Here is a 9991-nt window from a genome sequence, read left to right on the forward strand (position 1 = left end):
GATTAAAAATTTTAAAAAGAAAACTCTCTTTTCTCTCTAAAAAACTCCGCTCTCTCTCTCTCTCTCTCTCTGAAATTTTCTCTGTCTTCTGTTTTCATGGTGATACCATAGACAGGTGAATTGATCTGCTAAGAAAGAGAAGAAGAGAGATGGGGTCTTGTGCGTCTAGACCTGAAGGCTGTGTTGGCCCAAGGTTAAGGTCTTCTAAGAAGAAAAACCGTAAAAGGAGGAAAAGCTTCAAGAAAAGAGTGCCTTCTCGGCTATCCGAGGCATCCTCCGATAAGCTTGATAGGTCTGCTCCACCTGACCATCACTCTTCCTTCATCCACCCAACTTTTCAAGGTCGTTTCCTCCTTCTCTCTGTGTTGTCAAAAGTTGGTTTTTTTTTTTTTATTTTATTTACTATTTTGTTTTTGCAATGTGCTTATGGATTTCCATTTTTGCAATGTGATAAGGTTAATTTCCTTGATGAGTTCCGGAGGCTGGCTTGTTTTTGGTAGTTGCATGGAAGGCTTTGGGTGGTTAAGACTTAAGATTCTGATTCTGGTTTCTTTGTTATCAGGAAATGCATGCCTGTATTATAGGTTAAAGACTTATGTGTTAGTAGCTATTTCTTTCTACGTGGGTTAAATTTTTGTTGACAAATGTAATGGTGGGGACCCACTCTTTCTTTATCTGATCAATTGGCATCTGTTTTTTCTTCAGAGCATATAGTCCAACACTGGGATTTCGATACAGGTTGTTGCTCTTTATGTTTGTTGATAATCAGAGGGAATGCAAATTGATAAAGGAGAATTTTGACCGTAACCAAAATTTGGAATTAGAATTCTGGTGGAATTTACTTCCTTGCTTAAAAGGATATCAATAAAAAATCAGAATTAGAAAATTTCACTTTTAATTTTTCTTGACTCTAGAAGTAAGTAGTTTGATCCATTAAAGATCTTAATTTGCCTCTCTATTAAGTTTGAGCAAATTGGGTTTAAATCTGTAGTAGATACATATCAACTGGTCGGGGTTTGATTTGAGTTGGAGCTAGCTGTTGCAGTGCTCTCTTTGGTGGTCTCAAGACTACAATGGTTGTTGCTAAGATTATTATTTCAATTTGTTCTAAGCAATGAGTTAGTGTTGAACAGTTTTCTTCTATGGCCAAAGTTGGTACGGAGATTTGATAGAGCTAATTCTTTTTTTATGTCCCTTGTGCGAGTGGTAAATAATAGGCCTTTTGATAAACTATAGGCTGATCAAGACAATTAGTGTTATTATTTGTATTTTATATTGATCTGTTGAGTTAACAGCATTGGTGTTATGGATTGTAGTTTGTGAGGTAAGATTTAAATATTAGTGTTAGAGGCTTAATGCATAGTCTGCTATACATTCACTTGAAGAGGTAGAAACTGCAAGGAGTTCAAGATGGGAATTGTTGACCATGGAATAAGGAAAAAAGCTAAAGATTGGAGGCCTTTTATTTATTTATTTATTTATTTTCCCCTCTCCTCCACCTTCTCTTCTTCAATTCTTTGCTTCAATGCAGATTCTATATCATTCCATTGTTTCTCTCATGGTATGTTGCATCATTCACTGTGGTTTTGTCCATAAGAAATATATCATACCCTATCTCTTTTTCTTTTTTTTTTTGTTTATATGTTAGCAGACCTGTTTTCTAGACTTTGGAAGATGGCTATGCATATATGATCTGCATTTTTTGGTGCCTGCTTTATCTTTATATTAGGTCATCAATTTTGCAATTTGGAATCGTACTTGTTCAACCATAATGGATATTGATATACATTTGCTTGATTTTCTTATTGATAAGAGCTAGGAACAACGGTGTAAATTAATCTAAATGTATTAAAATTACATCTGGGTATCTGAATTGCTTGTTAAATTAGTTAAAATTTAAAAGAATGTTTCCTTTAATTGTTACATATACTACTGTGGTTCTTCATTGTTCACTGTCTGTGATTTATCTTTTTTCTTCCAGTAGATTTTCTTTTTATCTTTTATTCTTAATATTAGTAAGTTCTGCCTTTTGGATATATAACTTACTTCCAATCTATTTACCTTTTTTTTTCTCCTGGTTCTCATTTTTATGTATTACTATATAAAATTTGCCATTTGCTAAGTTGGGACATGGGAGCCAAAAGTGTGCTCTAGATCAACCCTCCCTGGACCCTAATTTGATGTGATCATGATAGGGTAATGACCCTGTTTTTATATATATGGGGACTATAATTATCCCTGTTTTATGATTTTATTTGTTTACTTTGTCATGTTTAAGTATGGGCATTGTTACAGCATTTCAGTTAGGATGGTTTTTATTTTAGTTACAGCAGAATAGCTAGTGTATTAAGTTATGTATAAATATGGGCATTATTACAGTATTTCAGCTAGAACATTATTATTGTAGTTATAGCAGAATAGCTGATGTTTTTATGATGCCACCTTGGTAGGAAGCGAGGAGTTGTGGTTTGATCCAGTTGCAGCATTCGACTCAGACTGTGATGAGGAGTTTGAAAGTGTTCAGGAGGGTATGATACTTGGTGATGTTACTCAGAAATCTCTCATTTAAACTAACTTTCTTTTTACTCGAAGAATATATGAAATATTTACCAGTGACTACACATGCATCCATATGTGCAGATATGCTATCTTTAAATGGTCTTGAAGGTGTATTTGTCTCCAGTATTTCTTCTCTAAGAGATGCTAATTATGGAGAACATTCTTCTTTCATTGGACAGATGCAGAAACCAGAGGATTTATCAACTGGTAATTCTGCACGAAACTCTGCTAGTGAGGTCACTAGAAATTCAAATAGTCAGGTCTTGAATTTTGAGGATGTTAGTCCCCAACCAAAATCTGATGGGCCCTCAAATGAAGCAAAGCAGCATGTGTTCCTTGATGATATTGCCTCCTCTGTGGATGAAGCTTCTGGAAAAGAGGACGGATTGTTGGATAACTGTGGCATTCTTCCTAGCAATTGTTTACCTTGTCTTGCATCTACTGTTCCATCAGTTGAAAAGAGAAGATTGTTCAGCTCTAGCCCACCAAGTGCAAGGAAAAAGACTGCCTTAAAACTTCCATTTAAATTGAGAGAAGGACATCCCAATGCTGCCCTATGTGAGTATCTATGCTACTTATCCATTGAACATAAATTTGTTGAACTGTCTTATTATGGGACTGCTGGATCTATGTGAAGTGGTTTTCTGTGAAGCTGGGATGAGTTTCAATGACGTATCAGCTCTGATTAGATTTATCTCTTCTGATTTGAGTAAAGATATTACAATATTTTTCTCATGGAATCATCTAAAACTGGAATACATGGATACAGAAGCAAAAGCAGTCTGCTTCTGTGATGGCTATTTACTAATTAATGCATGTTAACAATTGGAGTCTTTTTTAAAGCAGCAATGTTGCATAAGAATTTAAAAAAAAAAAAAAAGAACAGGAGTTTTTCTGTTAGAATTTTTTTTAATTTATTAATTTTCTTTCTTAACTCGGTTTCGTGGATACAGAAGCAAAAGCAGTCTGCTTCTGTGATGGCTATTTACTAATTAATGCATGTTAACAATTGGAGTCTTTTTTAAAGCAGCAATGTTGCATAAGAATTTAAAAAAAAAAAAAAAGGACAGGAGTTTTTCTTTTAGAATTTTTTTAATTTATTATTTTTTTTTCTAAACTCAGTTTCGTCAAAGATGCTTCTTCAGAGACCAAAAGCAGGGTCTCAAGTACCATTTTGCCGTATAGAAAAGAAAATGTTTGATTATTGGTCTCATATTGAACCTGGTACTTTCAAGGTTCGAGCAGAAAATTATTCTAGGTATGTAAAACTGTCCATGATTCCTTACTTTAACATATATGTGAATATTATTTTTATGGAAAATTATTGATTTTATGAAGTAATAGAATGTTTGAGACTTTTTTAAGTTTTTATATTTAGACCTCACATGGATCTCTTATTACCAAGACTCTTTCTCACTTAGCTAGGTAACTACTTGTTTTAATTGACAGGGATAAGAAGAAGGATTTTGCACCTAACCATGCTGCATATTATCCTTTTGGCGTTGATGTATTCTTATCTCCACGAAAAATAGATCACATAGCTAGATTTGTTGAACTCCCTGTTATTAGCCATTCTTGGAAACTACCATCTATCCTTGTTGTAAATGTTCAGGTATTTTTTGTACAATTGCTCTTTGTGAATGGATAAGCGTTTGTTGCTTTTTGTTCTATTTTCCTTGGGATGGAAGTGCAGTGTAATGGTTCTTCTTGTCCTCCCTATGCCCTCAACGATCACTTTAGTCACTTCTTAGTGCGACTAATGACTTCCATCACATGACAAAATCATTTTGATTCTTGAGCCTTCCTCAACTTTTTTTCCTCTCCCATCTCCTTCTAAAATGGTGCTAAGTTTGCCGTGTCAATATTTTTTTCTTCTATAATATTTGCATTGTTGCTTGTTTGATTTAACATTATAAATCTTGTTTTTTCATGAGGTGGACTCTCCATCCCACATGAAAAAAAAAAAAAAAATCTTAAGCATTTATAGAACTTCTTTTTCCATAGAGTTTAATGCTAACCTTTAGTGACTATGCAGATTCCCTTGTATCCTGCTGCACTTTTTCAGAGTGAAACTGATGGGGAAGGGATGAGTTTTGTTCTGTACTTTAAGCTTTCCGAAATTTACATGAAGGAGCTGCCACCTAACTTTCAAGAAAACATCAGGGTAAGATGAATAGTTAGTAAATTTAAATGTAATATTTTCCTTTCTAATTGTCAACATATTTTCTTAGGTGGCTATACTGCTACAACCTAATCCTAGTAGAGATGCAATAATAGTATCCAGTCATAATGTTTCGATTACTACCTTCATTATCATGCCATAAGATTTTAGCTTTTACCAATTTCAATTTGCCAATGCCACTTAGTTATTTGAAGCATTTGTCTTATTGTCTCTGCTCCTTTATGTTTTTATATTTAAGTGATCTTTTCATGTATTCATTCCCCACCTCATTATCTGATCTACTGCCAAGTTTACTTTATTGAATCTATATTTCTTTTTAAAGCAGAGGTTAATCAATGATGAAGTTGAAAAGGTTAAAGGATTCCCTGTAGATACAATTGTCCCATTTCGAGAAAGGTTGAAAATATTAGGCCGTGTTGCAAATGTGAAAGATCTTCATATGAGTGCAGCAGAGAGGAAGCTTATGCAGGCATATAACGAAAAGCCGTTTCTTTCACGTCCACAGCATGAGTTCTACTTTGTAAGTCTGTAATTTATTGTTTTCTTATGAAAGTATGTTGCATTATTCCAAATATAGGTTATATGAAGTTAGGATGCAACTAATAATATATTCATTCATAAATACAATTTACTATCTGTGATTTTGTGGCTAGTGCTGACAGATAGCTGTGGCATCTCCATCTAAGCCATCTGATACGTTACAGCTCAAGATCATCAATACCAGCAATAAGCATTTTATTTGTATTCCCAGGTTGATAACATGTGATATTGGATTGACTGTTTGGAATCCCCATTAACATTGAGCGAGAGTGCTCTGTTCACATAGCTTCTGAAATTATTCAACCATGTCTCTGCATGCCCCCTTTGTGTTTCAAACTAACTTGTCTCTTTTCCTTTCTGGTCAAATGGTTGGGCGGCACCATCAAGTGTATCTCTCAACCATCTCTTAACAACCCCCAGCCCACCCCCACAAGTCAAAGTATATTAATAAAAGTGGGAAGCGGAAGGGTTAATTGTCGATTGGCCTAAGAGGTTATAACTACTGCACTGTAAAATAAATTTCTAGCTACTAATATCAAATGACCTGCCATTGGAAGCTAGTTTGAGTAGCACTGGAAATGTAAAAATACATTGTTTTATTATGATTTCCTTCTTAGGCTCACAAGTGACTCCAGTAAATTTTGCAGGGAGAAAATTATTTTGAGATTGATATAGATATGCACAGATTCAGTTACATCTCTAGGAAAGGTTTTGATACATTCCTAGATAGGCTAAAGCTCTGCATCTTAGACGTTGGCCTCACAATTCAGGCAAGTTTCAATCCCTCCTGCCAACTTTCTCAATGATCCCTCTCCCTCCAAACAAGGTTGTTGGATTTTTGGGATAGTGGACTGGCTTTATAATATCATTTACTTACACCTGATGTTTGCCTTCTAAAACAGGGTAATAAACCTGAAGAGTTGCCAGAGCAGATCTTATGTTGTATACGGTTAAGTGGCATTGACTATATGAATTACCACCAACTGGGCTTAGTTCAAGAATCCTTTGATGTAAGTGCTGAAATGTTGTAATGCTTATAGCTATTATTTAATAGAAGGCTAATTTCAGAGAAATTTCATTGCTTTCCTTGTTGGTACTAGAATTTCTGAGCTCAATAGCCTCTAGCCAGAGATAAGTGGACTTCTTCATCTTCTTATCTCCCTACTCAGGTGACATTTAGAGCTTACAGTCACTGCTGCCGTTGCTGCTCAATGTGTTTGGTAACAAATGCAATTCAAGAGGTTTTTGGTCAAAACGTGTCAGCTAGGATGGCAATAATCGTGATGAGATATGCACAAATAATTTGTACTAACAGAGAGATATGGTCATGAATTTATTTAAAAAAAAAAAAAAACAGAAAGGAAAGAAAAGAGACCAAAAGTACGCCCTTGAGATCCTTTTATCTTTCTAGTCCCATGATGGAAGATTTTTAGAAGTATTATTTTCATTTTAAGGGGTTCAAGTTCTGCGTTTTAACTTCATGTGAAACACAATGTAAAATCTATTGATTGTAGCATCAATATTTACAGATCAGAAGCATGTGTAGACATAAACGTTTGTAAATAATAGAACATTTGGGGGAAGCCATTACATGTCTTCCATGATTGCTGAATTTTCTGTTTGAGATGGAAAAACTATTTCAAGACTTGCAGGGAGAAAGGGGCTTCCCACATAAACCTTTGTTTCCACTGAAACAACTCTGAGGAAAGCCGCTAAGAGGTTCTCCAGCAGGAATTTCCCCCACCAAAAGATTGTCTGATAAATCTAAGTCCTTCAGGTTTTTGAGGTTCAAAAACTCAACTGGTATCTTACCAGTAAAATGGTTTCTCTGTAGCTTCAGTGTCTCTAAAAGGCTAAGGTTTGCTATGGCGTTTACCAAGCTGAAACCCAACTTATTGTAGCTCAGATCCAAACTCTGCATTGCCTTCAATTCCCCCACCGAAGTTGGTAATTGACCCTCGAGCAAATTATGTGATAAATTAAGATACTTGATTCTTTGCTGTGTTCCTACACCAATTTGCTCAATTCCACTAGTGCAGCTGTTATCAGATAAGTCGATATATGTCAGTGAACCATCCGGAAAGCTGTTTCCTATCTTGAAAACTTGATCCAGGGAGCCTGTTATCTTGTTTGAGTGGAGATCTAGCACTCCTAACTCCTGGAACTCTGCAACTGAATCTGGAATATTTGAGATGAGGTAGTTCCTTGAAAGATTTAAGGAATAGAGTTGAGTGAGTCTTCCGATCCATGTTGGTATGACACCAGTGAGACGATTAACAGATAAGTCCAGTTCCTGTATTGGACTTGGAGTTGATCGCAAGAAGTCAGGTATTTGGCCTTTGATTCCACAACCTGCCAAATACATTCGGGAAAGAGATGGCATTTCTGCTAGCCATGTTGGAATGGAGGTTAGATTTAAAAGGTTGAATGAGAGATCCAGTGTTTGCAAATTTTTGAGGGCAGACATTTCATCAGGCAATGGTCCATGAATTAAATTATGAGAAATGCTCAAGAGTATGAGATGAGAGAGTAAACCCATTGACATTGGTATTTGTCCAGATAACTTGTTCCCGCTAAGATATAACTCTGTCAAAGCTTCTAGATTACCCAAACCAGGAGGAATTGATCCCTCAAGCTTGTTATTTGCTAGAGAAACCCTTTGGAGGGAGACCAGATATCTGAAATTAGGTGGAATTCTTCCACTTAGGTGGTTGTTTTGCAGCCTTAAAAATCCAAGAGAAGCCATTTGACCGAAATTTGATGGAAATGGTATCTCTCCCTCAAGATGATTAGTATCCAAGTACATGACTGAAATGGATGTCAGATTGTTTACTGAATCTGGAATCCTCCCGCTCAAAAAATTTTCTGAAAGATCAATCTCTTTCAAAAGATGCAACTCACCAATATTTCTTGGTATATGACCACTCAGGGAATTGCAATGAAGATCCAAATGCATGAGATTTGTCAAGTTCGTGAATGAATCAGGAATGCTACCGGTAAATCTATTTGAATGTAGAAGTAAAGCATTAAGATTTTTAAGACCACCAAGGCTAGAAGGAAGAAACCCTGATAATTTATTCTCATGCAGGTGAAGTTCTTCAAGTTTTAGAAGTTTACCAATGCTTTCTGGTACTGACCCTCTTAGCTTGTTTCCATAAAGATAGAGCTTTCTGAGGTTCTGGAGATGACCAATTATTGGTGGAATTCTTCCAGAAAGGCCTACGAGTCCTCCAAGATCAAGGACTTCCAGAGAGGTGAGGAGCGTGATTGATGGGGACAGCCAACCTTCCATCTGAGATTGAAAGACGAAGTCATCCGTGGAAATGAATCCTGGAAGACGAATTTCCGTTACTCGACCAGTTTCGTTGTTGCACGAAACACCTTCCCATTCGCAACAACTATGACCAACCCACTTTGCTAGCCGACCTGAAGTGTCCCAGTGGATTCCACCCCTGAAACTGGTGAGTCCTTTCAGGTCACCAGGGTCGCATCCTTCAAGAATGCTTCTCTTTCTCCCCGATGCTGTTGTCATAATAGTCAATACTAGGAGATGCCATAGCATTTGACAACCCATTTTGTCTGGACAACTGATTCTCTTGGTCTAGCTAGAATATGCTAACTATCACTGGTTTTTTCTCACTATTATCAGTGTGATTGAACAGGAAAGGAAAGTGAATTGGTTGTGAATTAACGGGAAAGTAGGCAACAAACATGAGAAAACCAGAGTTGGTCCAGGACATTGATTTTGTATTTTCTTTTGTCCTCTCTTTTTCAGGACAGTTCGTTATGCTAAAAAGCATGTGTCTAGATCATGATGTCCTTGTTTAAAGTTAAAGGAGTCAACAGTGCTTAAAGATTTGCTAAATAAACTATTCTGATAAATGACAGAAATTTAATACTCAATTAGTTTTCAAATGATTAAAAAAAACTTTGTTCTGTTCTTTATTTTCAAAATATCAAAAAGATATTTCTTAAGAATCTGAACTGTCGTTGTAGCAGGCAGCTGCAAACTAAGCTTTCTATTTACACTCCCAGAATATATCCACTGACATCCAGTTCACCAAATACTTGATGCAAAGGTCATCATCACATGGTGAAATGATTTTTTGTGGTAATAGTGGCAGTTTGGAAATTGTTGGTACCTTCCGTCCTTCTTAGATTGTTCTTCATTGGAAGCACGTTTGAGTTATGACAACTTCCATGTTCCTAGATTACTGGGTGGTCCTCTTTACTTCGAAAAACTTCTATTGGGAGACATCAAAGGTTCCTGCGCTTGTTTATGCATTCCCAGGAAAGACCTCTTTCTACAGTTTGGAATTTCAAGGATCTTGAACTTCAATTTTTTTAAAGCAATTAAGCAGGTGAATAAGATTTATAAATATTAAAAGGATATTTGAACTCGCAAGACAAATTTAGCCTCTATGTATCTAAATGATACAGGAGCTAGAAATGCCATGCCTTACTGATTCCCAGTTCAAGAAACAATTTTTGATAGTTAGATTGGAGACGAAATTGTACTTAAAAGACTATCTCTGGAAAATGTACTATATCATGACAGGAAAATGATAGAAAAAAATACAAAAAATGATATGAGTTAAAATTTTAATAAAAATTATATATAAATTTAATAAAAATTAAAAAAATATTTTATATATTTTATATCAATATAAATTATGATATATAATTTTTATATAAAATATTATATAAATA

General features: G+C 35.5%; 2 protein-coding genes across 10 annotated transcripts; one reads left to right on the forward strand and one right to left on the reverse strand.

Moving 5' to 3' along the window:
- On the forward strand, nucleotides 1-9088 carry LOC111282913 (uncharacterized). Of its 9 annotated transcripts, XM_089760821.1 has the most exons (12): nucleotides 262-342; nucleotides 456-584; nucleotides 706-738; nucleotides 2451-2528; nucleotides 2641-3117; nucleotides 3682-3817; nucleotides 4009-4171; nucleotides 4595-4723; nucleotides 5067-5261; nucleotides 5929-6051; nucleotides 6184-6291; nucleotides 6451-6893. In XM_089760821.1, the coding sequence occupies exons 2-12, from the start codon at nucleotides 566-568 to the stop codon at nucleotides 6610-6612; spliced, it is 1623 nt and encodes a 540-aa protein (XP_089616947.1). In that variant the 5' UTR covers nucleotides 262-342; nucleotides 456-565; the 3' UTR covers nucleotides 6613-6893. The 9 variants fall into 9 exon arrangements, with proteins under 9 accessions (XP_089616946.1, XP_089616948.1, XP_089616950.1 ...); XM_089760823.1 differs by lacking the exon at nucleotides 706-738; XM_089760825.1 differs by lacking the exon at nucleotides 262-342 and having other exon boundaries at nucleotides 456-599; nucleotides 2739-3117.
- On the reverse strand, nucleotides 6762-8953 carry LOC111282912 (uncharacterized). The gene has a single exon (XM_022871200.2). It carries the CDS (start codon nucleotides 8853-8855, stop codon nucleotides 6921-6923), a length of 1935 nt encoding a protein of 644 aa, XP_022726935.1. The 5' UTR covers nucleotides 8856-8953; the 3' UTR covers nucleotides 6762-6920.
- Nucleotides 9089-9991: the final 903 nt, after the last annotated feature.

Source organism: Durio zibethinus, chromosome 5 (assembly GCF_047325235.1).
Source record: "Durio zibethinus cultivar Kanyao isolate XHJ-2024 chromosome 5, ASM4732523v1, whole genome shotgun sequence".
Classification (NCBI taxonomy): domain Eukaryota; kingdom Viridiplantae; phylum Streptophyta; class Magnoliopsida; order Malvales; family Malvaceae; genus Durio; species Durio zibethinus.